General features: G+C 48.3%; 1 protein-coding gene and 1 pseudogene across 18 annotated transcripts in view; both read right to left on the bottom strand.

The window, feature by feature from the left end:
• Window positions 1-913: 913 nt before the first annotated feature.
• LOC108526875 (heterogeneous nuclear ribonucleoprotein A1-like) lies at window positions 914-7,422 on the bottom strand (annotated as a pseudogene).
• An 82-nt stretch (window positions 7,423-7,504) lies between these two features.
• Window positions 7,505-26,388, bottom strand: part of CEACAM3 (CEA cell adhesion molecule 3) — a 54,512-nt gene continuing 35,628 nt past the window's right edge. Inside the window, exons 2-10 of one of the 18 annotated variants that reach the window (XM_017867866.1) lie at window positions 17,846-18,205; window positions 11,621-11,899; window positions 10,977-11,231; window positions 10,080-10,197; window positions 9,035-9,105; window positions 8,698-8,729; window positions 8,464-8,541; window positions 8,160-8,225; window positions 7,537-7,913 (exon numbers count right to left, since the gene is read on the bottom strand). In XM_017867866.1, coding sequence (XP_017723355.1) covers window positions 7,875-7,913; window positions 8,160-8,225; window positions 8,464-8,541; window positions 8,698-8,729; window positions 9,035-9,105; window positions 10,080-10,197; window positions 10,977-11,231; window positions 11,621-11,899; window positions 17,846-18,205 — 1,298 coding nt within the window. In that variant the 3' untranslated portion in view covers window positions 7,537-7,874. The other 17 variants (XM_017867864.1, XM_017867865.1, XM_017867874.1 and 14 more) reach the window with 17 other exon arrangements.

Raw genomic sequence — 26,388 nt, 5'->3', positions numbered from 1 at the left:
ACTTCTGACCTTAAGTGATCCGCTCACCTCAGCCTCCCAAAGTGTTGGGATTATAGGCATGAACCACTGTGCTTGGCCCTCTTGGATTATCCTAGATTTTCAGTGGAATGCTGCCATTTTCCTATTAACAATGATTTTTTTGGGTGTTTTTTTTTTTTTGATTTCTTTTTTGGGGGTTGGGGTGTAGGTGTGCTTTAGCAGAGTAAGGAAGTTCTCTTCTATCCTAGTATAATATTTTTAAGAAATGGACGGCAAAAGTTATTAGTTGTTTTTGGATTTTTTTTTTGTAGAGACAGGGTCTTGCTATGCTGCCCAGGCTGGTCTCAAACTTTTGGCCTCAAGCAGTCCTCCTGCCTCAGACTCCCCAAATGCTGGAATTATAGTCATTAGCCCCCACACCCAGCTCAGGAAATATTACATGATTTTTCTGCGTGTATTGAGATAGTCATGAGTTTTCCCTTTATTCTCTTAATATGGCAAGTAATATGTACTTTAAATACTTAAAAATGGATACATTATATATAGAAAAGTGCATAAATTATAAATGTATTGTTGGATGCCTTTTCAAAAATTGAACACACCCATGTAAATAGTAGCTAGATCAGGAAACAAAACCTCCCTAGCACCCTAGAAGCTCCTTCATGCCTTCTTCCACTTATAGATTTCTTTTTTTTTTTTTAAAAGAAGACATTTATTCAGCATCACAGACTATTTAGCAATCAACAGCATGGATGCAAAAAAAAAAAATTGACATTAAAACCCTTTGTTGGAATGCTTTACACTTTCCACAGGAGACTAAAATAACCCATTATGCAATTAGTTGCAAATACAGTCCTCACGTTTTTTGCCCATACACATGAGTATTTGTCTAAAACATGTCTTCTTTGTAGCAGCTAGGTCCTGCCACCTGTGCTTGGCTGAGTTCACAAATCTGTTGTAACCCGTAGCTTCCCTGTCACTTCTCTGGCTCTCCTCTCCTGCTAAGCTTTGTTTCCTAATTAAAATTTTCTGGCACTGCCATAGCTACTGCTGCTACTGGAACTGCCTTAGCCACCTTGGTTTCGTGGTTTGGCAAATATTGGCCTCCGCCACTATAGGGGCCAGAGCTTCTGCCTCCAAAGTTTCCTCTCTTCATGGGTACAAAATTTGAAGACTGATTGTTGTAATTGCCAAAGCCATTGTAGCTTCCACTACCTCCAAAGTTGCTTCCATCATTACAAAATCCATTATAGCCATCCCCACTGCCACCACGTCCACCACCAACACAGCTGCCACCAAAGCCACCACGACCACTGAAGTTTCCTCCATGACCAAAGGTGTCATTCCTACCAAAACCACCTCCATGACCACCACCAAAGTTTCCAGAACTGCTTCAATATCTTTGGCTGGATGAAGCACTAGGCATCTGTTGCTTTGATAGGGCTTTTCTAATTTCACAGTTGTGACCATTCATAGTATGGTATTTCTGAATGATAATCTTATCCACGGAGTCATAGTCATCAAAGGTTACAAAGGCAAAGCCCCTTTTCTTGCCACTGCCTTGGTCAGTCATGGTTTCAATCACTTCAATTTTTCCATACTGTTCAAAATAATCTCTTAGGTGATGTTCTTTAGTGTCTTCCTCCTTTTCTTTTCTTTTTTTTTTTTAGATGGAGTCTCACTCCGTCCTCCAGGCTGGAGTGCAATGGTGCAATCTTGGCTCACCGCAACCTCCGCCTCCCAGGATCAAGCGATTCTCCTGCTTCAGCCTCCCAAGTAGCTGGGATTAGAGGTATGCGCCACCACGCCCAGCTAATTGTGCATTTTCAGTAGAGACGGTGTTTCTCATGTTGGTCAGGCTGGTCTCGAACTCCTGACCTCGGGTGATTCGCCCACATCGGCCTCCCAAAGTACTGGGATTACAGGCGTGAGCCACCGCACCCGGCCTTCAGTGTCTTCTTTAATGCCACCAACAAATATCTTTTTTACAGTTAAATGGGCACCTGGTCTTTGAGAATCTTCTCTTGAGACAGCTCTCTTTGGTACAACTCTTCCATCCACCTTGTGTGGCCTTGCATTCATGGTGCATCCGCCTCCTTCACAGTGGCATACATGACAAACCGGAAGCTCCTGGAAGGCTTGCTGTTTGGATCTCTCATTACCACACAGTCCGTGAGCATTCTCCATTGCTCAAAATGGCTTCTCAGGTGCTTATCAGTTGTTTCAAAGCTCAGCCCTCCAATGAAGAGCTTCCTCAGCTGTTCGGGCTCTTTAGGACACTCTGACTTAGATATGGCAGGGAGAAGAGAGACTTTAACAATGCTTCTTTGGCAGCGTCCATGGGCAGAAACGTCCACTTACAGATTTATAATGTTAAATCACCTTTGCTTTTCCTGTAACAAACAAAACCCAGTCATAGTGTTTCTTTTTTTTTTTGAGACGGAGTCTCGCTCTGTCACCCAGGCTGGAGTGCAGTGGCCGGATCTCAGTTCACTGCAAGCTCCACCTCCGGGGTTTACGCCATTCTCCTGCCGTAGCCTCCCGAGTAGCTGGGACTACAGGCGCCCGCCACCGCGCCCGGCTAGTTTTTTGTATTTTTTAGTAGAGACGGGGTTTCACCGTATTAGCCAGGATGTTCTCGATCTCCTGACCTTGTGATCCGCCCGTCTCGGCCTCCCAAAGTGCTGGGATTACAGGCTTGAGCCACCGCGCCCGGCCAGTGTTTCATTTTTTAATATACTCTTGATTTGATTTCCTAACGCCTTGTTTAGGTTTTTATGTATCTCTGTTCATGAATGTGATTCGCCTGATAATTTCCTCTTTCCTACCTTTTTTTGGTTCTGGTTTCAATGTCAAGTTTATACTAACCTAACAGAATGAGTTGGGGAAATAGTCCTTTTTCTTCCCTATGGAAGAGTTTGTATAAGATTGAGATGATCCATCATGAAAGTTCTGTAGAAACCACTGATAAAACTTCTGGGCTGCACGAAGTCAAGGCTATAGTGAGACGTGATGGTGCCACTGCACTCCAACCTGGACAACAGAGTGAGACCCTGTCTCAAAAACACAAAACCAAAACTAAAACCAAAAACTTTGGGGCTATTTTTTTTTCTCTCTTCTGGGCTAGATATTTTTTTTTCTTTTAAAAAACTTTTCATATAGAAAATTTCAAATTGTATACAAAGAGAGTTTGTACACAAACATATACACACAAACTCTAGTTTATCATTTTTTCATTTTTTGAGATGGAGTCTCGCTCTGTTCTCCAGCATACATACTGTACGATTCCGTTGTATGTAAAAAAAGCATACATACTTTGTATGTAAAAAAAGCATACATACTATACGATTCCGTTTATGTAACATTCTTGAAATAACATAACTATAGAGATGTAGACTAGATTAATGCTTGCCAGAAGTAGGTATGGGAGAGGGAGGGTATTGTGGTTATGTAGGGGTAGCAACATATAGTGCTGTGATTGTGGTAGTGGCATAGCATGGAGACACACACTTGCACACGCACACCCACACACAAATGCACACATGCATGCATGCACGCATATGCATGTATAACTGGTGAAATCTGAAAAAAGCTCTGTGGATTGTACCAATGTCACTTTCCTGGTTTTGACATTGAATTATAATAGTTGTGCTAGATGTGAATATTGGTGGAGGCTGGGTGAAGGGTGATGGGCCTCCAGGTATATTTTATTTTTTCAAGTTTCTGTGAATCTACAATTATTTCAAAATTCAAAGTTAAAACAAATGTAGTTAGTTTGTGGACCTCTGACACTGATCCTGTGAATGTTCACTGAAGTGCTCTTTGAATGTGCATCTTTGCATGTATGGTTTTACATTGATATTTCGTGACTGCCCATAGCAAGGAAATTAGCAGTAACACAATTTTTGGTTTGTACATTTTTCCACATCAGTGTCCAAGACCACAAACTGTATTTTTTTGATGTCTGGAAACAAAGTGGATTAGGGGAACTGTACCCTACCTTGGTCTTTTTCTTTCTCAGTTAGGCTATGGCCCTTCCCCCTTTAGGTGTTTGAAGGGAATATATTGGTTTTGTCTTTTTCTCTGCACCACATAAAGTCCAGAAGTGTCTGTAGAGGCCTGGAACTCGCTGCTGTTTCAAAAACGAGCTTTCTCACTGGTCTCCATCCAGGGTTTCCGCCTTTCTCTCCTATACATTAGGAGTTTCAGTCTGGTCACATAAGTGAGGGAAGTGGGCAGGGTGTAAGAGGATCTCATTCATTCAACATGTATTTATGAAGCATCCTTGTGCCAGACTGGGTGCTTGTCACTGGACTTAGCAGATACCAGGACAAGCCTCCTTAGAACTCACGGTTCAGGGGAGGCTCTTCTTAATGTGACTAATTCATGATCAAAGGGTGTGCACATTAAAATTATGAGGTAAGCATACAAATTGTATGCTAATTTCACATAACAGGCAAGACCTGAGAAGCTCCCAGAATCATGGTCCTATGTCTTAACTCTATCTGTCAGGAGCCTTAACCCCGCCTGTTAGGAACTGTGGCTGTGCTCAGAAAAGATGATGAGGATGACCAGGACAGACAGTAGGTGCGAGGACAGGGCAGAGAAGACCTTGGTGACTGCCCAGAGAAGACCTTGGTGACTGCCCAGATGTGGGATGTGACGAGGATTCTGATCCATCTAAAGCAGGGGAGACTCTCGGTGGGGACCTGGGTGACCCTTCCACTGAGCACTCTGAGTGATGTGTATGTGCCCTGCAGGGACACTGACTGACTGGGCCTGAGCTCTTGGGAAGGGCAGGGGTGGGTCTGTAGGACAAGACTTGCCTCTGTTGGTGGGAAGTGGTGGGAATGAGGAGGGTGAGGGTGACTGGGAGAACTCTGGTCTGTTTTTGTCTCCTGGGGAATTTGGGCCCTACCCTGGGAGACAGATGTTCAGGCCCCCACTTGTCCCTCAGGAGGATTGTGTGTGAATGACTAGCAGATGGCAAAGGCCTCTGACATGGGGCATGAGACTTGGCCTGGAGTCACTGAGAGGGTTGTTTAGGGGCTTAGCTGGAGCTCAGGGAACAGTATGGTGTGCTCAGGGCGTGCTCCAGGCTGGGGGATGGTAGTGGTTCCAAGGTCAGGCACTGGGGTCAGAAGTTAATCATGACAAGTTCCCACTGTGTTGTAGGCAGAGACGATGGCTTGAGTCTCAGAGGTAGGGATATTCACTGTGAAGCCGGAGCAGACTCAGCCTCTCCAAGGTCATATTTTGGCTACAGAAATCAGCCCTGCCAGGGGTGTCAACAACCCTTGCCAACAACCCTAACATTTAGTCATGTGCACAGGGCTCACGACAAACACATTATAAAAGAATCAGGTTCTCCCTCATTGCATCTTTCTCAGGCAGAACAGACTGGGCGGCTTTTCTGGGCAGTTTCTTCCCATCTGTGTGCTCCCTGCCGCGGTGTTTGCAGATGACCCTTCCAGGGTCACTATCCATGGTGCTGATGTCCATGAACTATTGAAGGGCTGGTGAGTTGTGATCTTCCAGTCACATCTCTTTTATTGTTTGTTTTTCTTTTCTTTTCTTTTTTCTTTTCCTTTCTTTCTTTCTTTCTTTTCTTTTCTTTCTTTTCTTTCTTTTTTTTTTGAGATAGAGTCTCACTCTGTCAACCAGGTTGAAGTGCAGTGGCATGATTTTGGCTTACTGCAACCTCCACCTCCCGGGTTCAAGTGATTCTCCTGCCTCAGCCTCCTGAGTAGCTGGGATTATAGGCATGTGCCACCACGCCTGGCTAATTTTTGTATTTTTAGTAGAGCCGGGATTTCGGCATATTGGTCAGGCTGGTCTCAAACTCCTGACCTCAGGTGATCCACTCCTGTCGGCCTCCCAAAGTGCTGGGATTACAGGTGTGAGACACCACACCTGGCCACATCTCTCATTCTTAACAACTGAGCTTGTCACTGAGGAGAAGGTAGAGAGGTACTAGGGGCATGGAGAGCCCTCCATCTCCCTCTCTCAGGACCTGGATGGTGCTGGGGATGTCACTACAAAAACTGACGCCACAGTCAGGATAACCCTATCCAGGTGCCCATGTGTAGTTTGTAGTGAACAATCATGATAAAATGGCCTTGAGAGGAGTGATGGATAGAACAAGCACCTCTCCAAGATGCACACATCCTCATCCCAAGATCTGTGAATACAGCACATGGTAAAAGACACTTAGCAGATAAATGAAGGATAATGACATGGGGAGATTATTGCGGTTTATCCAGGTGGGTCTAAAATAACCATAGGTCCCTTCCTTACGAGAGAGGGAGGCAGGGAAGTCAGTGAAGATGGAGGCAGAGCACAGAGAGGTTTCAAGATGCTGTACTGCTCGCTTTGAAGACGGAGGAAGGGGCCAAAGTTAAGGATGCAGGCGGCCTCTAGTAATTGGAAAAGGTGAGAGAACAGACGTTTCCCTGGAGCTGCCAGGAAGAACAGAGCCAAGTGGACACATTGTTGTTGTTTTGTGCCACTAAGTTTAGCAATGGAGTTGTCATCTCTGTTGCTCAGGCCAGCGTGCAGTGGTGTGATCAGAGCTCACTGCAGCCTCAACCTCCTGGGCTCAAGTGATCCTTCCACCTCAGCCTCCTGAGTAGTTGGGCCCAAGGCACACACCAACATGCCTGGCCTGTGGGAATTTGTCACAGCATCAACAGGAAACTGATACAAGAGGTGTCACCTTGTCTCATCTGACAATGTGTGCAGGCGGGCTAAGAAGTCATTTAGAGCTAAATCCTGATGTAAATTTGCAGGTTGTTTTTCCTTTTCCCATCTCATGGCAAACAACCCTGGACAGTGGCAGAACATCCTCAGGAACCATGGCTCTGTGCTTTAGTGCAGGTATGTGGTGGACTGCAGGTATGTGGTGGAGCTGCAGGTGAGGCCTGAGTGGAGGGCCCTGCAGGCCAAGGAGAAGAGGAGACAGGTGGTCCCATTGCCACGGGAGACTGCATGAGCTTTCGGTGAGACAGCCCCGTGTCTCTGACCTGGAAGCTCCTGTGTGGAGAGGGGGATTGTTCAGTGAGATCCACGCCAGGCGGTAAAGTGGGAACCGATGGGAAATAATGGGCTAGAGTCCCAGGTAGTGTCTGGAAGGATCTTACTCCAGGACTAAATTCTGGGTCTGTCCTCACCTTGATTACTCTGACAGCCCCTCTGTGTATCCCCTGATATGGGTAAAGATGTCCTGAGCACTGGCCTTTTGGACAGAGAGTAAACCCAGTGGCCAGGGCTAGGCACTGTAGATCCCTGGGGCAGTGTGAGGACAGCCGAGAGCTTGGCTGGCTGGGCAGCGCTCCTGTGAATCCCGCCCTTTCCTGTGCAGGGTCCCCCCCATTCTGAATCCCAACCCCCTATTTCTGCCTCCCAGAAGAGAGAGACTGGGGTCGAAATAAGTTGGAGTGACATTTTCCCTGTGTGACCAGGAGAGAATAGATATGGAGTTTCAGGTGAATTTTTGCTAAGTTCCCATGAGCAGAAAAGAGCCAATGAGAGGAAGGGTCTTTTTATTGAGATCCTTTCCAGGTGACTGCGGGTGGGCCACAGGCCCATTCACTTTCTCTGCAAGCCCCCGCTTCCTGTGGTGATGGGAGGCCTTTGTCCTGGCCCACCCTGAGCCCAGGGCAGCCTGTCGGGGTCCTCGGATATTCAGCAGGGATTCCCCATCCCTCCCTGTCCCCAGGCCCCAGTGTCTTTTCAGGACTCAGAGCTGGTTCTCTGGCTCAGGCTCCATGTCCTTCCCCATCCCCAGGCCTGGGGGTTCGGGACGCTCCATCAACCCCCAGGAGCAGCTCGCAGAGGAACCTAAGAAGCCACATCTCCTTTGCGGTCCATCCGGCAGTAAACGTTTGTGTCATGTTTTAGCATTTCCTGCAAAAACAGAGAAGGGGCCTAAACCCCTGTAGCCTTCTCAGAACAGGGTCTGGTGTCTCCCAGGCTCTGGGCCCAGTCAGGGCTGTTCCGGGGCTGAACCTGGCTGTGCTCAGGGGGTTCCTGCTCTCAGGCCCCTCCCTCTTCTGCTCACCACCCACTGTTCTTATTTTCACAGCAGTTTCCTGGATCTCAGAGCTCAGCCAGTGCCAGTCGGGACAGATCCTGGGTCCCCTGGGGCCTCTGGGACCAGAACATCCGTGGCCCACACTCACCTCATAGATGGGAGCGGCTGTCCTGGGGCCGGGTTGGGAGGCCTGGGCAGTGGAGAGAGGGGACATCTGTAGACAGGGATGGAGGGTCATGGAGGCCAAGCCTGCAAGTTTCCTGTCTCTGATTGGCCAGGATTTACTTCCCTGTGTCTACTTCTGGTCGTTTCCACTCAGGAGTGACCAGCTCTGCCCCTGAGCTCAGCCTCCCAGTGTGGACACAGCACCCTGACCCTTTTCCTGGCTGGGCCCACCGCACACCCTTGTTAATGTGGGCCCCTGACTGACGGTCCCAGTGTCCATTTTGCACCTGCCGGACTCCAGGGGTCTCCTCAGGCGATGGAGGGTCCTGGGGAGGGGTCAGCACAGGGAGTGGGTGGTCCCGGCCCTGTAGGGAGGCCGAGGTCCTGGGCAGGGCTAGCCTTGCCCTGTGTGTTCTGGGGGAAGGTGGATCTGTGCTGTGCTCGCGGGCTGATGGTCCCTCTGCCCAGAGCCTGCACAGCTGGGACCCCAGTAGAAAGGGGCTGGGAGGGGACAGGCTTACCAAGAAGGCAGAGCTGTGGGAGGGACCACGGCCTGGAAACAGAGACAGGAGTGAGTAGCAGGATGGGAGGAGAGCCTTTCCCCCTCTCCAGGAAGGCATGGGGTGTCCTCAGCTCTAAGATACCTGAGCAGCTGAGGTTGGGGAGGTGACCCCTGACCCAGAGCCCACAGGTCAGGGCTGACCTGGCCAGTTGGGGCCCCCTGTTTGATGTTTTATGAGCTCCTCTTTGCAGACCCCGGGAAAGGATCAGAGCCTCCCTGGGAGTGACTGGCAGGAGCGGACACTGTGGGGTTGGCCTAGAGGTTCCCAGCCATACCTGGGCTGAGAGGACACTCACCAGGGGCAAGGACTTGGGGCTGCTGCTCCTTGAGGTCACGCTGGATGCTGGTTCTAGGAAAGATCAGGGTCCTTTGGGAAGGTGCCGGGTTAAAAGCCACAATTTTGGAGTTAGAACAGGGGACAAGAAGGGAACCCCATTTTCAAGGATGGGCATGGAGATCTCCTGTCTCCCTCAGGTTTGTGTTAGGGGGAGCCCAGCAGAGGGTAGCTGAGGAAAGGCTTTAGGAAGCCACGTCTGTCCTGAGCAGAGGGGAAGGACCCTCAGGCAGATGCTGGGCCAGGAGAATATTGACCCAGGGACCCAGGAAAGGGACTGAGGACCCAAGGAAGGAACCAGATCATGAAGGTTTGCCTAAGAGGAAGGGTCAAGGCCCCAGAGGGAAAACAGGGCCACTTGTACAGGACACGGAGGGGACTGCAAGTGTCTTGGATTCTCCTGGAACTCAGTGTCCTGAGTGGTGATGCTGAAATGGGACAGTGTCCTTGTCCTCTCTCTCAACCGCTTGGCAAGAGACACAAAGGACGCTCCAGGACATGCTGGTGTGAGGCCCAGGTTCTCCCATCTCACACCTCAGGGCTTATGGTTACCACATCAGCTGTGGGGGGCACTGACCCCACCCAGCCTGTCCAGGCTGGTCCACTCCCCATTGTGTGACGATGCCCAGGATCTGGAACCAGGAAATCCCCCTCACTGTGTGGGTGGATTCAATGAACAGTGGGAGGTACCAATTACAGAGCCCCCCTTCCTCCCTCCCTCCTTCTCTCCCTCCCTCCAGGCAGCTGTGGCTTTGCTGTGTGAGGGAACTAGGGCCACACTCAGGGGTGGGGCCTTAACTAGGCCAAATTCACAGAGGAGGAAGCTGTTGTGGCAGCAACCTAGGGCCAGGAGCTGACAAGGGGGGAGCTGTGGAATAACAGTGAAGGATCCCTGGGGACTTGGGAGGCCATGGAGAGCCTGGTCATGAATACAGGACAAGGTCTCCTTTCTCCAGGCCTAGAGTCAGCCTAGGGGGTGGGAGGAGGATGGGAAAAAGCTGTGGTACCTTCTAGTTTTGGCAAGGAGCAGGAAATACACCAGGGCGGCCACCAGCACCACTCCGACCAGGACCCCGGTCACCATGCCGGCAATGGCCCCCACAGGAAGGCCTGGGGCATTTTCTCCTGCAGAAAGAAGAAGGCAAAGTCTATCCCAGAGGAAACCACAGGGGCCTTGCAGGGAAGGTGTGCGGTCAGGGGAGAAGGAGATGCCACGGGGCCTGAGTGCGGTCTGTTGTGTTGTCCTCATCACGGATTCCCTTGCTTTCCACAGTGGCAAATTTTCAGCGGGTTTCATACACTGGGCAGCACCAACTCATACATTCTCCCAGATGTGCTTGCACCTCACCCTGCTCCTGTGCCTTTTAGTCCCTCCTTCTTCTCGCATCATGCCTCTTCCCTCTGTTTCTCCTTTTCCTTCCCATGACACTCACAAAGGGCAGGCCCTCACCATCAACTCAATGCTGATGAGTGGGGATGATGTTCATTGACTGTTTTTGGGGGAATTCCATGTACCAGGCACAGTGGGTACCAATGTACCTACAGCTCATCTCATCCTCCCATCACCTTGAGGGAGAGGAGCATCACCCCCAGCTGCAGAGTTAGCATCTGAGACTTATAGCACTCAGTAAGTCAAGGAAGGTCACAAAACTTGTAAGTGATACAATAAAATTTGTACAACATTCCAGGCTGGCCCCAAGGTCAGCTGTGAGAAATCAGAACAACAAGGGGAGGAGGGGTCCTGCAGAGATGGAGTGAGAGGTCTCAGGATGAGAGAGCTCAGGGTAGGGTTTGGAATTTGCTTGTGTCTAAGACACGGGCTGGGAAATAAGCTTCCAGGCTCTTTCAGAAAACTGACTGCCTCTACCAAGGGCCTAGGGCCTGTGCTCCAGGGATCCACTTACCAGAGACTGTGATTGTCTTGACTGTGATTGTACTGAGGCCAGTGGCTGAGTTATGGGCGAGGCAAGCATAGGATCCACTATTATCCACTGTGATGTTGGCGATAAGGAGCTTTTGTGTGTGTTGCTGGAGCATTCCACTGACAAACCAGGAATACTGTGTGGGTGGGTTAGAGGCCACGTGGCAGGAGAGGTTGAGATTTGCCCCTGGGTGGTAATAGGAGTCTGGGGGGGAAATGGTAGGAATGCCTGGTCCATCTGGAGCAAAGAGAATAAAGCCATAGATGATATCATCAGAGGGAAGGGGAAGCTGCTGGTCTGTGGAAGAGCCACAGTGTCCCTCTGAGCCAAGTCATAACCTTGAAGTCCTAATAAAACCCACTCTATCCACTGAATCTGGGTCTGAGACATTCACCTGTTTCTCCCATCACAGGCTGTGGACCCTGAGCCTCCCAGGACAGGAGCAGCCCCTCCTCTCCTATTCTTGGTCAAGGCTGGGTCTGCCCAGGTTTGCTCGGGACAGGAAGTCATGGCCAACCTGGGTGAGAGTCTGAGTCCTTGAAGCTGAGAGGGACCGAGAGGCCTGGCCTCTAGCTGTGTAGATTTGGGCTGGTGGCCTGGGCCACAGAGGAACAGAAGATGCTCACAGAGGACGTCCAGGGTGACTGGGTCACTGCAGCTGGCACCCACTGGGTTCTGTATTTCACACTCATAGGCTCCTGCATCATTCCTTTTGACACTGAGTAGAGTGAGGGTCCTGTTACCATTGGACAGCTGCAGCCTGGGACTGACTGGGAGGCTCTGACCATTTACCCACCACAGGTAGGTTGTGCTATGAATGTCAGGTTCACAGGTGAAGTCTACAGCATCCTTGTCCTCCACGGGGTTGGAGTTGTTGCTGGTGATGGAGGGCTTGGGCAGCTCCGCTGTGCAGATAACAGAGAGAAGATTGCCCTGTGTGGCACCTGTGATTCCTCCACAGGCATATTTTAATCAGAATCAACATCTCCTATTCTTTGGCCAACCCCACTCCTTAAAAGACCAAGACAGGGCTGGGTCGGTGGCTCACGTCTGTAATCCCAGGACTTTGGGAGGCTGAGGTGGGTGGATCACGAGGTCAGGAGATCGAGACCATCCTGGCTAACATGCTGAAATCCCGTCTTTCCTAAAAATACAAAAAATTAGCCAGGCATGGTGGCAGGTGCCTGTAGTCCCACCTACTTGGGAGGCTGAGGCAGGAGAATGGCGTGAACCCAGGAGGCAGAGCTTGCAGTGAGATGCAGTTGCATCACTGCACTCCAGCCTGGGTGACAGAGCGAGACTCCATCTCTCAAAACAAACAAAACAAAGAAACAACAACAAAAAAGACCAAGACAGACGTGTGTCACAGACAGATGCATGACCGTCTGAGGGCTCAGAGCCTGTGAGGCTGCCTGCCTGTGAAAGAAGCAGAGACTTTCTCAATTGTGAATTGAGCAGCAGCATTGGGTGGTGGACAGACAAGGACCAGGAGTCACATCCCCTGGCACCTCTCCTGTTCCTTCCCTGATGGCTGACTGCCTGGCTGACCTTGGGGTCCTCACCTGGAACACGCAGGTGCTGAGGTCTCAGAATTACAAGGTGAGGTTGCTCTTTCCAGGTGTGTCATGGTGACTGACGTGATACAGTGAGTAAATAAAAGTTATAGTAGAAGGCCGGGTGCGGTGGCTCACGCCTGTAATCCCAGCACTTTGGGAGGCTGAGACGGGCAGATCACCTGAGGTCAGGAGTTCGAGACCAGCCTGGCCAACATGGTGAAACCCTGTCTCTACTAAAAATACAAAAATTGGCTGGGTGTGGTGGCACGCCTGTAATCCCAGCTACTTAAGAGGCTAGGGAGAATTGCTTGAACCTGGGAGAGGGAGGTTGCAGTGAGCCTAGATCACACCATTGTGCTCCAGCCTGGGTGACAAGAGTAAAACTCTATCTCAAAAAAAAAAAAAAAAAAAAGGGGCAGAATGGTGATTTCCAAGGGCTGGGTGGAAGTTGCTCCTTGGGTGTGCAGTTTCAGTTATGTAAGTTATGGAGGTTCTAGAGATCTGCTGTACACCTTGGTGTCTATAGTTAATAGAGTTTGGGTATCTTTTATGCATAAGAGCAAAAGTGTTTTGGATTTCTGATTATTTTTTATTTTGGAATATTTGTATTACAAGTATCGGTTTATCATCCCAAATCTGAAAATCCAAAATTTCAAAATGCTCCAGTGAGCACTTCCTTTGAACATCATGCCAGTGGTCAAAAAGTTTTGGATATTGGAGCATTTTGCATTTCGGATGTTTGGATTTGGGATTCCCCATCTGTAATAGTCCATTTTGCCCTTAAAAATTTGTCAGGAGTTTAAACAAAGGAGTTATATTCTTACTTTAGTGAAAACAAGAAATTTGGGGAAATATTAAACTTTTTTCTATCAGTGGAAATTATTATTAATGGTCTAAAGATCTAAGGCAATTGCTGGCTGTAGTATTTCTCTTGATAACACAATAAGGTTTTGGTCTGCTAAACGCTGAAGACCAGCATAATCATGTTAAGCTCAAAGAAAGATGCTGACTTTGGTTTGAAATCAGTGACTCTCTGGGCAGAGAGAGAATTGTGAGTCCTGTTAGGAAGACAGAACTGGTCAGAGGGAACATCTGAGATGTCTCAATAATACATAGAGAAGAATAATCCCAAATTAGGAGATGTGATATGTGTTATGTCAGTAAATTTAGAAAGAGCACTTATCTCAGTTTCCTGTGCAGAGTTAAGCAAAATAGGAAGGGGCCCAAAACAGTCATATGAAACGCCTTCCTCCTTTTCTCTAGACCCTGGGAAACACAACTAGAGTTTGATTAAATTATCTCGAATTGGGCAGAGTCTAAGTGAGATGCCAGTGGCTTGTGCATCTCCCCACCTGAAGACCCCATCTTATGATAATGGCATCATCATGAGGGACACAGGTGTGTGTGGAACAGGCAGTGAGCCCACCAGACAGCACAGGGCTGGCCAGCTCCACCTGGTCCCAGGAACCACCAGTATCCCATTACATGTATGTTACAGACTTTGTAGTTGTCCTACAGCTACAAAATATAAAATATGCCATTGTCAATACAAAATATTGAATGTGAAGTTGAATATGCTGTTCCACTATTTTTCCCCACTTTTTTTTTTTTTTGAAACAGAGTTTTGCTCTTGCTGCCTAGGCTGGAGTGAAATCACATGATCTTGGCTCACTGCAACCTCTACCTCCTGGTTTCAAGCGATTCTCCTACCTCAGCCTCCTGAGTAGCTGGGATTACATGCGCCTGCCATCATGCCCGGCTAATTTTTTGTATTTTTTGTAGAGACAGGGTATCACCATGTTGGCCAGGCTGGTCTCAAACTTCCGACCTCAGGTGATCCACTTGCCTCAGCCTCCCAAAGTGCAGGGATTACAGGCATGAGCCACCACGCCCGGCCTTTTCCCACTCTTTTAAAACTTTGCTGTTTCAGGCCGGGCGTGGTGGCTCACGCCTGTAACCCCAGCACTTTGGGAGGCCGAGGTGGGTGGATCATGAGGTTAGGAGATCGAGACTATCCTGGCTAACATGGTGCAACTTTGAAGCAAGGATGATTGTAGTCCCTCCCTAAAACTAACTCCCTCTTTGTCAGGGATTGCCTTTGTAAAACTAATGAAACATTATGAGATTAGCATTATGGGAGGGGCCCAAATTGTGCTAAAATGTAGGCATAGTTTCTGCAGTCCCTGACTTCTCAGGACGCATGTGTCCAGAAGTCACGAGATTTGTGACTTCCCTAATTGTTCCCATAGATAACATCACTATTGTAGAACCTGAGATTGGTCTTTTGAGATGTTTCTCAGACTTTTGCATTCTGGCAACTCACTGACTCCACCTGGACCAAGACCCATGATTCAGTGGTCTTGTGGCCCCCACTCAGAGATGGTTTCAGCACACCAGGATCAGTTGCCACATCCCTATGATTTTATCCCCAACCAATCAGCATTCCCCATTCCCTAGTCCCCTGCCATCAAACTATCCATGAAAAACTCTAACCTCAAGCCTCCAGGGAGGCTGATTTAAATAATAATAAACTCCTGTCTTGCTGTTTGGCTCACTTAGCATTAATTAAACTCTATCTTGACTGCAATATCGTGGTCTCAGTGAATTGGTTTTGTCTGTGCAGTGGCAGGAAGAACCTGCTGGGCAATTACAAAAGTAGGTGGAGGAGTCACTCGTCCCTGTCCTGTGGCCTGTTCCACGTGTTGGCCTCATGGAGGGAAAGAGCCCTGGGTGGGGACACAGTGGAAGCTCGTTCTCCTGGTGACCTGGGGACACTGGCTCATGATGAAGCCTGGCAGGGGCTCTGATCCAGCTGATTTCTGTGCCTTTTTTTTTTTTTATTGTCCCAGAGTTGGGCCAGGCCACAGTGTGAGTGGGAAGGGAACAGAACAGCCAGTCTTGTTAGAGGGAGTTACTGGGGAATACCTAATGGTGGAGGAAGCTGTGCAGGGTAGGGGTATCATCACTGTTGTGAAGGGGGATGAAGATAAGGGACAAGGGGGAGCAGAGATAGTGAGAAATTACATGGCAGTGAGCTGTGGGGACTACAGTGACCTCACGGACCCCAGCGGCCAGGAGACCCCTGGTTATTCTGGAACCAGGACCAGGGAGCCCTGAAAACCTTCCCACAGATGAGCTGTGCCAGAGTCCCATGAGATGTGGTTCTTGGGGTAGCTTTAGGGGCAGGGGTTAGAGGAATGCAACAAGGATCCTGGTCCCTGGAGGGACAGGAAACAGATGTGGCCAGAACATTCTATGATTCTGCATCCGAGATCTGGTCTCTGAAGAGTTTATGAATTATTCATCATTCATTCATTTCCTCCTTCATCAGAGAACTACTGAGTGTGTGTCTCTCATTGGGCCCTGGGCTGGTGCAGGGTGTGAGTGGGGAGTGAAAGCAAGGTTGTTTCTTTCATCCTCTCGTAGGAGTGACACTGACACATCAGGAAACACAGGATTTCAGGTCGAGTGAGGGCAGTGGTGCGCATCGGAGAGGGAGGCCTGGACATTCCTGGCACTGACTCTGTTGACACAAGGGATTTAGTTCCAGGTTAGGCTAATGTGTTAGGCTACTTTTTGTTACTATAAGGAAATGTCTAAGGCTGGGTAATTTATAAGGAAAAGAGATTTAATTGGGGCAGGGATCTGCAGGCTGTACAGGCACGGCACCAGCATCTGCTTGGCTTCTGGTGAGGCCCAGCAAGCTTACAATCATGGTGGAAGGAGAAGGGGGAGCAGATGGTGTCATGTGGCAAAAGCAGGAGCAAGAGAGAGTGTGGAGGTGCCACACACTTTTAAAGAACCAGATCTGTGAACTCAGAGTGAGAACTGACTTGTCACCAAGGGGATGGTGAGAAACAGCCCCCATGATCTGAGCGCCTCCCACCAGGCCTCACCTCCAATGCTGGGGATCACATTTCAACGTGAGATTTGGAGGAGATAAACATCCTCACCTCCAACGCGGGCATCATTTCAATAGTGAGATTTGGGAGGAGATAACTCTTCACTCTCCAATGTTGGGGATCACATTTCATGTGAGATTTGGAGGAGATAACATCCTCACTCCAATGTTGGAGTATCACATTTCAATGTGAGATTTGGAGGGGATAACATCCAAATTATATCAGGAAAATTGATTAATTTTCCACTTGCCCGCCCCTCACTCTCCAGACCAAAATCTCCCCCTCTGAGTTGTGGATGCCCAAGAAAAAAGAAAGAGGACTTATGACAGGTCTCAGGTCTGCAGATGTCTAATGATAGTCCCAGCCATCCCCTGGTGGAGAAGAGGCAGCTGTGGCTGCAGAGAGACCTCGTATGACTCTAATCTGACACCTATGACTTGTGTGACCCTAGTTAGTGACTGTGTCTCCCTGTTCCTCAATTTTTTTTCAATAAGTAGGATAAGTGCTATTTGACTGTGAGGTTGTTTGTGAATTAATCTCAAAATATTTAGAATTACTTGACCTCAGCTGTGTATAGAGGAGCTGCCCAAATGAACAGCATCTATGCTTATTCACCTCCAGAAGAGAGGTCCGTGGGCCTGATCCCTTGTGGAAAAGGAGCTGCCGGGAGCATCTTCTCTCTTCTTTTTCTCCCCCTGGGGATATTGAACTTCCCATGGAGTCACCTAAGTTCCCCTGGGCAGTGGGCTCATGCCCTAGTCATCTTGTCCATCTGTTCACTCCATGCTGAGTCTAAGGTGAAGGATGAGGCCCTGTCCTTGTCCAGAAGAAGTTCTTGGGGCTGGACCCTGGCTGGTAACCAATTCCAGGAGCCATGACCCTCAGACAGCTGGTAAAATCTTGCTCCCAGTCAGCCCTGCCCAGGAGGTCTCACCCAGCCCTGGCACAGGATCCCTAGGGTCCCCAGGGTCACCTGGAGTCAGGAATCTGGGACAGGGATTTGCACAGAGGCTCAGCTCTGGGAAGAGCTGAGCTTCTCTGTGACGATCCTAGGGGGTCCCGTAGGCCAGGCCCTGACCCAGTTCTCCAGGGTCTTTCCTAGGGTCAGGTCCAGGGAGAGGGCACAGTGTGCTTGGCTGACACTGACCTCCCCCTGCTGAGTCCCCCCACCCGACTGTCCTTCTTCTGCCCCGAGTGTCTGCAGGGTCTGGATGCAGGAAAAGAATTCTGATCTGTGGGAGTTTGTCTCCCCCGTGTGTGTCCTACACTAAATGCCCAACCCCCAACACAGGATGTAATGCAGAGGGGACACAGGCACAGCCCAGGCCTGACAATCCAGTATGTAGGAAGTAGAACTGACCCCAACACCCAGAGGTCATGGGAAATCACTCACGGTATACCCGGAACTGGCCAGTTGCTTTTTCATTCACAAGATCTTCCTTTATGGCTTGTATGGTGTAGGATCCTGTGTCATTCTGGGTGATGTTCTGAATCAGCAGGGATGCATTGGAGTATATTGTCTCTCGACCGCTGTGTGCGGGCCCTGGGGTAGTTTGTTGAGTTCCTATTACATATGATCCAATTCGATGGCTGGCATCCACTCTTTCTCCTTTGTACCAGATGTAGCCAACAAGATTCTGGGGCAAATTGTGGGCAAGTAGAAGAACCTCCTTCCCCTCTGCGACATTGAACGGCCTGGATTCAATAGTGAGCTGGGCAGTGGTGGGCGGGTTCCAGAAGGTTAGAAGTGAGGCTAGGAGGGAGAAAGCCTCTGTCAGTATTAGGACCTATGTATTGGGATGGAAAGATGGGGCCCCGGGTCCTGAGAGAGTCTCTTCACCCCTCAGCCTTGGAGAGTGTGTGTGTCCACTTGGTCAAGATCAGTAGTGTGACCTTTCTTCCTTCAGCACCTCTGACCTTGGCATTTTCCTGTTTGGAATTCCCTTCCCCAGGGGTCTGCATGGCTCCCTCCCCACTGGCCTCAGGTCCTGCTCACATCAGGGCATCTTAGGGAGACCCCTCCGCTGACACCTCTTCTAGAGACACTAGGTCTTCCCTTTCTGACCTTTTACTGCTCTGTTCTCTCCGGGGCTCTTGTCAACACCTGATCTCACATTCTAGATCTCTCTGGGTGTCTGTCTTCATCCCGGCGAGAGTGTGAGCTCTTTGAACACAGAGACTTGTCTGATATTTGTTGTATGCCAGTGCCTCAAATTTGATTGCAAATACTCGTAGATGAGTTGATGAGTGGTGGTTATTTTGCAACTTGTGGTTGGTGGTCAAGGGCAGGGTTTAGTGCCCTGGTTATATTTTTATTTAAAGTGTCACCCTGATTAATTCTTATTCTTATCATTTTCTACTTGTAGTGACCAGTAATGATTAAGTTGGAAAACACTGATTTTCCTCCCTCTTATCAATCCCAGTTCAATGTGATTGTCTTGTTGTGACCTGTGTCCCTCTCTGATGTTCTCTCCCCTGAGGCTCCAGCAGAAGCCCTCTGTCCCCTTTCAGAGCCTCGTCCTCCCCAGGAGACCCCAGCCATTCTCTGTGATCCCTCCTCCTGCCCATTCCCAAGAATCCTCCACTCACCTGCGAGCAGAAGCCCCTGCCAGGGGATGCATTCTCTGTGGGGAGGAGCTGAGGGGGGCCCCATGGTCTCTGCTGCCTGCTCTTTCCTCCTCTGTGGAAAAGAGCCTGGGCTCCAGGAGTGCTCTGTCAGGGCTGCTGTGACTGTAGGCTCTGCTGTCCTTCCTCTTTCCCAGGGCAGGAGCACTTTCCAGGGTCATGAATGAAGCTCTGCCCCGGTCACTTCTCTGTCCCCTCCCCTCTCAGTTTTGCCTCCTTTTCTGTTCTTCCTTTTTCCCTTCTGTCTACATTTGAGTTCCCCAGACCAGGCTCTGAGAAGCAAGGCTTATTTGGACCCCCGTCTCGTAACAGGACGACTGTCCCTCCCCAGCGTGGACCTCTGCTACACCTTGGCCCTGGGTCTGTCAGCACCATGCAGAGTCCCTGGGGTCCCTGAACGTGGTGTTATTTTTTCTGTGACAGAGAAACCCCTTTATGTGTGCAGGGTCTTCTTACTGTTCTCACATGTCTGGGAAGGTTGGATTTACTCCCAGCAAGGAGGTCACAGAGACGTCTGGGGTCCTAGAAACGGACCCATCTAGGGCTAAAGCCCGGGTCTAAGTTTCTGAGTTGTTCTTTCTGCAGAGCTATGTGACTCTAATTTCTTTGGAGTAACCGAGAATGAAGCTGCACGGTGCTGTAGCTTTATGTCATCCACACACCAGACATTTCTAGGCTGACTTTATGATTTTCTCTCCAGCTTGTACCACCTTTATTATTATATATTTCATCATTTTTTCTAAATACATTTAGTTTACAAAACCTCCTGTCCTAGTAGGGATCGGTGGCTCAGATCTGTGATTGCAGCTACTCGAGAGGCTAAGGTGGGAGGATGGCTTGAGGCCAGGAGTTGGCAACAAAACATCCTTGTCTTATGCAATATTGTCCATGAAATTACAGATTTGATCTGTGCTTAAATTTTTTCTCAACGTGTATTAAAATAAGCACATAAGTATTAAAGGTTTTAAAAAGCTTACTTACATTTCGCCTAAAATCAGTTTTTGGAAATGCTGACGCAGTGGCATAAGCATGGACTTTGTGTCCAGATGTACCTGGGGACAGCTCATGGTTCTGTCACTTAACTATGTCGACTTGGACAAGTCATTTGGCTTCTATGATCCTCGATTCCCTGATTTGTAAAAGGAGGATGGTAAAATCCTCCTTGCAGAGTTGTTGGGAATAAGTGAGCTACTGTGGGAGCCCAGTGCCCAGGCGGGTGTTGAGTACATTATGGTTATCATCATGGTTATTGCTGTGGAATTCTAGTTTTCAAAGAGAGTGTCTACGCTGGAATATTGGGCTTGTGGCTTTCTGCTGATGTGGATGTGTGAAAAAGCTACTTTTGCTTGTTAGGATTTGTGGTGCATCTGTCATTATTTTCATTTCCCAGTTCCGCTACCTATTTTCTCTGTGATGTTGGTCAAGTTGCCTAAGTTTTCTTGTGCCTCATTTACCTAATTTGTGAAACGTGGGTAACAATACACTAGTGTGCGTGTGTTATTTCCTAGCTCTGACCACTAGAGGGCATAGAAGCACCGGCACCTACTAGCAATGGGCATATAGGTGCCCATAGTCTGTAAACATCATTCTCCCAAGAAAGGAACCAGGGTTTCCTGGAGAAATGGCAGATTCCAGGGCTGGGGCAGGAAAGCACAAGAGGGGACTGAAGCATCTTGCGGGGCCTGAGAGTAAGGCACAGCTTGAAAAATGATGGGGATGTGTGGAAAATATCACAAATGGCAACTAGAAGAAGCTCCCAATGGCCAATTTGGGGACAATACAGCAACATAATCAATAATAATAGTAATGTAGTCCAACCAATAAATACCTGAGAGTCCATGCTGATATATATAAATAAGTGAATACATACATAAATGAGAAAGAAAAAATAGCTCTTTCTTACAGCAGCGTTCCAGTTAATCAATGTAGAAGCAATGATGGAAATAGAAAATCACTGTTTGGCTAACGCCACAGTAAGAATTGTTTATCGGCTACAATTATCTCTGGATTCTAGAAATTAATTGGTAAAAGTATGCTGAGAACAAACAGGCTGTTTTCGCATTTCCAAAGTATCTGTCCACAAGATATGTATTAATTACAATGAGATGAATGGTAAATTTATACTAGAGAAACCTGGCAGACACCACCTGAACCAAGGGCTTAAAGTGAACCTCATCAGTAATAAGAGATATCGACATCCTGCGCCTCCGGCTTGGATGTCCTGAGAAAGACACATCACTTCTGTGCTAATCTTGCCCAAAATGCATAACCTGAAACATCCCAAGGAAACATGAGACAAACCCAAATTGAGGGGCATTCTATGAAACAACCGACCAGACCTCCTTAAAAGCGTCAAGGTCCTGAGAGAGGGAAAGAGTGGGAACCTCCCCGAGGCTGGAGGGACCTGGGAGATGTGATAATGTTACTCAGTGTGGGATCCAGGGTGGACTCTGGAGCAGAAAAAGGACAGGACTAGGATGATTAGCAACATTTTATTTTATTTTATTTATTTATTTTTTTGGAGACAGAGTCTCACTCTCACTACAACCCCCGCCTCCCGTGTTCAAGCAATTCTCCTGCCTAAGCCTCCCGAGTAGCTGGGATTACAGGTCCCCACCACCACGCCTGGCTAATTTTTGTATTTTTAGTAGAGATGGGGTTTCATCATGTTGGCCAGGCTGATCTCCAACTCCTGACCTCAGGTGATCTGCCTGCCTGGGCCTCCCAAAGTACTGGGATTACAGGCGTAAGCTACCATGCCCGGCCCAAAATTTTAATATTACTCTCTCTCTCTCTCTGTGTGTGTGTACAACATATATATATATATATATAAATATGTGTTTTGTTTTTTTGTTTTGAGACAGAGTCTCCCTCTGTCACCCAGGCTGGAGTGCAGTGGTGTGATCTCTGCTCACTGCAAGCTCCGCCTCCCGGGTTCATGCCATTCTCCTGCCTCAGCCTCCCGAGTAGCTGGGTCTACAGGTGCCCGCCACCACGCTCGGCTGATTTTTTGTATTTTTAGTAGAGACGGGGTTTCATTGTGTTAGCCAGGATGGTCTCGATCTCCTCGCCTCGTGATCCACCCGCCTTAGCCTCCCAAAGTGCTGGGATTAAAGGTGTGAGCCACCACGCCCGGCCCCATATTTCTGTATTTTTAAATTTATTGTATCAACACTAGTTGACTGATTTTGATAATTGCATTAGAGTTCAGGTTATTTGAAAAGCTGGATGAAGGATATACTGAAACTCTGACTGTTTTACAATATTTTGAACGTCTGAAAATGAAAACTAAAAAAATGTAAAATGTATAAGATTTTTGTGAGGATAAGACGAGATAAATGTGAAGTGCTTAGAACAATGCCTGAGACACAAGAGTTCTTAAAACATATCAGCTATTATTATAAGTAATTTTATGATTAACAAGTAATATTATAAGTAATGAGTCATCTATTATAAATCATATAAAATACGATTTATTTCATAATATCCTCATATATTTTCACCCATTTCTTTTTTTCCCTCTCCCCTTTGAAAAGCATATTGAGCATGTATGTCATGAAAAGATAAAATAGGATTCGATTTTATTTTCAGAATTATTGTCGGGGATGAGGAGGAGCTATTATTTCCTCCAGCCACTGAGTAGCTCAGACTCAGGCCCGCATTGCAAACTTTGCTTGGCTGGGAAACAAGGCTTGAGCCTGGCCACCGACATGGTTTGTGATGGCGCCCCCTGGCAGCACAGTGAGCTTTCCCCAGTTCCTCACCCTCGTGCTTTAGGAGCGACTTAGAAATTCTACACAGTTTATTTATTAAACCCTTTCTAGGTCACGCTGCGGATCATTTAATCTTCACAACAAGTCTGTGTGAGAAGGGGTATTTATTCATGTTAAGACGATAAAACAGGGTGAAAAAGGTGAAGCGACTTGTCCAGGGTTGCAAAGGGAGTGACAGGGCCAGGATTTGGATCTAGGTCCTCCTGACTTCCAGGCTGATTGTAAATGTTCAGGTGAGTTTGAATGTGTGGCCAGGTGGAGAACTATTGGTATAGAGTAGTGGTTGTCGACAGAGGGCGGTTTCCCCGCAGGGGACATTTGGCAATGTTTGGAGATATTTTTGGTTTTCATACCAGGGTGGGGACGGGACAGAGGGAAGGCTGCTATTGGCATCTAGTGGAAAGAGGCCACGTGGATGCTGCTGAACGTCTCACAATGCACAGAACAGCCCCCACCACAAGGAACTGTTCAGCCCTAATGTCAATAGAACTGCTATGAATCCCCCGTCTGACTTAGAAACCTGAGGATGCATTCTTGCGGTTAGCTAATATTTGCCAAGTGCTGAGTGGATAGCGTCAGGGATGTGGAAACAGTGTACTAGTCTGTGCTGCCAAGGAGTGTGAAGTTTAGAAGGGCAGGGGGTGGAGGCAGGAGAGGCATATGAAAGCCTTCAATAAAAGGCAGCAGACGATAAGTGCAACAAGACAGCGTCCAGTAGGGCTAAGCAGGCTCTCAGGAGGAAGAGCGCTTATCTGGCTGTGGCAAGAACTGAGCAGTTGTCTGGCCTGTGGGAAGGTGGTTTTGAGCTGGGTGTGTGAGCAAAGTTGAGCTGATAGGAAAACACAAACCCCATTCAGGGAAGGGCAAACAGGCTAGTTTGAGTGGAGAGAGAGTAATTTTTAGTGAGTAGAAGGGCTTGCACTGGAAAAAGAGGTTGCGGTTAGAGCTTTGAGTTCAATCTGAGGACTCTAGCCTGAGTGTCTGTCAAAGTGGTGGAAAAGTCTTCCCTTTTGGAATAGGGGTCTAGGCCCTAGGGCTGTGGGGCTCAGCAGCTTCCAGAGTGCTCTCTCTACAAAGGAGGGAATGTTGGAAATTGGGGTGGAGAAGGGTGAATGTCTCCTGATTTTAGGACCAAATTGATGCAGAGTATGTAAGAAAGCCATTTCACCTCAAAGTGGCCTTTGAGGAGATGGTGCTCCCAAGTGGAAATATACACGGAGCGCTCTCTCTCTCTCTGTCTCTCTTTGAGATGGAGTCCTGCCGTATTGCCCAGGCTGAAGTACAGTGGCATACGATCTTGGCTCACTGCAATCTCTGCCTCATGGTTTCAAGCTATTCTCCTGACTCAGCCTCCCACGTAGCTGGGACTACAGGCATGCGCCACCACGCCCGGCTAATTTTTTTTGTATTTTTAGTAGCGATGTGGTTTCACCACGTTAATCAGGTTGGTCCCGAATTCCTGACCTCAAATCATCTGCCTGTCTTGGCCTCCCAAAGTGCTGGGATTACAGGTGTGAGCTGAGTTCTCTTCTAGGTGGTTTCTTTGCAAAGGTCTGGGCCACTTTGCTTGTAGTGAAAACTGGAGTAGATTCAAAACCTTTTACCAAAGGTCTGCTTCCCAAAGGGTGTGCTGTTGCAGCAGGGCTTGGTGTGGCAAAAGCTTCAAATATGGACACTATCTGGTGACAGGATTTTCTTCAGTTTATTACATTACCATCAAATAGCATTAAAATGTGCTCATGCTTGGTACACTCTGAAGAATTCAAGTGGGCTGGGAGCAGCGGCTCACGCCTGTAATCCCAGCTGGGAGGCCGAGGCAGGTGGATCACAAGGTCAAGAGTTTTAGACCAGCCAGACCAACATGGTGAAACCCTGTCTCTACTAAAAATACAAAAATTAGCTGGGCATGGTGGTGCATACCTGTAATCCCAGCCACTCAGGAGGCTGAAGCAGGAGAATCACTTGAACCTGGGAGGCGGAGGTTGCAGTGAGCCGAGATTGCGCCACTGTACTTCAGCCTGGGCGACAGAACGAGACTCTGTCTCAAAAAAAAAAAAAAAAAGAATACAAGCAAAGTTTGAGATCTGCCTGAGCAACTTAGTGAGACCCCATCTCTACAGAAAAAAAAAAAATTAGCCAGGCATGTGGGGTACACTTCTAATTATACATACTTGCGGGACTGAGGCAGGAAGACTGCTTGAGGCTGCAGTGAGCTGTGATGGCACCACTGTACTCCTGCCTGGGTGACAGACCGAGATCCTGTCTTTACAGAAAGGGAATGAAAGCAAAGTGTTCCTTATCTTTGATGAATGTACAGTTGCCTTTAATATCCTCTCACAACTGCCACCAAGTTTGACCCTGGGGAAATGCATTACTCTTCTGGGAAAAGCTTGGGGGAGAAGGCAAGGAAGCAAATCTTTGTTGAACCAGTATGTACATATATATATTTGCCAGCTGTAGTTGCAGACACTGTCACATACAATATCTCATTCAACCCTCGCAACCCTGGATGTAAGTACAGTTTGCTTCTTTTAGTAAATGAGGAAACTGGCACTGAGAGAGGCTCACTTGCTCCAGATCCCTGTAGCTGAAAGGGCTACATTTTGGTGCACATGTGGCCTGTTTTGCCCCATTTTCTCCCCCAGTTTCCCCTTCACAGACAGTCTTATTTCCCTGGATTCAGGCTGCTAGAGACCATGGACATCAGCATTAGTAGCAGCAACAGAAGGAGGGAAGAGATTAGAACTTTATTTTTTTATTTTTATTTTACTTTTTTTGAGACAGAGTCTCACTCTGTTGCCCAGGCTGGAGTGCAGTGGTGCGATCTCGGCATCCTCCGCCTCCTGGGTTCAAGCGATTCTCCTGCCTTAGCCCCTGAGTAGCTGGGATTACAGGCACGTGCCACCATGCCCGGCTAATTTTTGTATTTTCAGTAGAGATGAGGTTTCACCACTTTGGTCAGGCTGGTCTCGAACTCCTGACCTCATGATCTGCCCACCTCAGCCTCCCAAAGTGCTGATATTATAGGTGTAAGCCACCATGCCTGGCCAAGATTAGAACTTTAATTGTGACTGTTGGTGCAGCTGTACGTCGCTTGGAGATTGTATGGAAGCTGCCCAGTTGGAGGCTCCTGATCTCTGGGGATGGCTGAAGCCAGTGTACATGGCCTGGTAGTCTGTGCTTGAGTCCCACAACACTGTTTTCATGTAAGGGCAAAAGTGGTGAAGTGACGCTGTCTTGCTGTTAGGTAACAGATTAGACTGTGTACTTTATGAAAATCTGGGAGGTGAAACTTGTTAAACAAAAGAAATGAAGCATTCTTAAGAAATAAGGTGACTAACTTGGCAGCCGTGCCAGTTTCCTCCCTGTACTCCTTCCCACCTCCCCTCACCCTGGTGCCTCATGATTTCTTCCTCAAGTCTTTTTTCTCATTTGGATATCCTTCTTTCCTCCTTTCCTCCCTTCCTCCTTTCTTTCTTTCTCCTTCCTTCCTTCCTTCCTTCCTTCCTTCCTTCCTTCCTTCCTTCCTTCCTTCCTT

Source organism: Rhinopithecus bieti, unplaced genomic scaffold, assembly GCF_001698545.2.
Source record: "Rhinopithecus bieti isolate Rb0 unplaced genomic scaffold, ASM169854v2 scaffold_4602, whole genome shotgun sequence".
NCBI classification, from domain to species: Eukaryota; Metazoa; Chordata; class Mammalia; order Primates; family Cercopithecidae; genus Rhinopithecus; species Rhinopithecus bieti.
The sequence above is the reverse complement of the archived record's forward strand: the minus strand, read 5'-3'. Positions and strand labels throughout refer to the sequence as shown.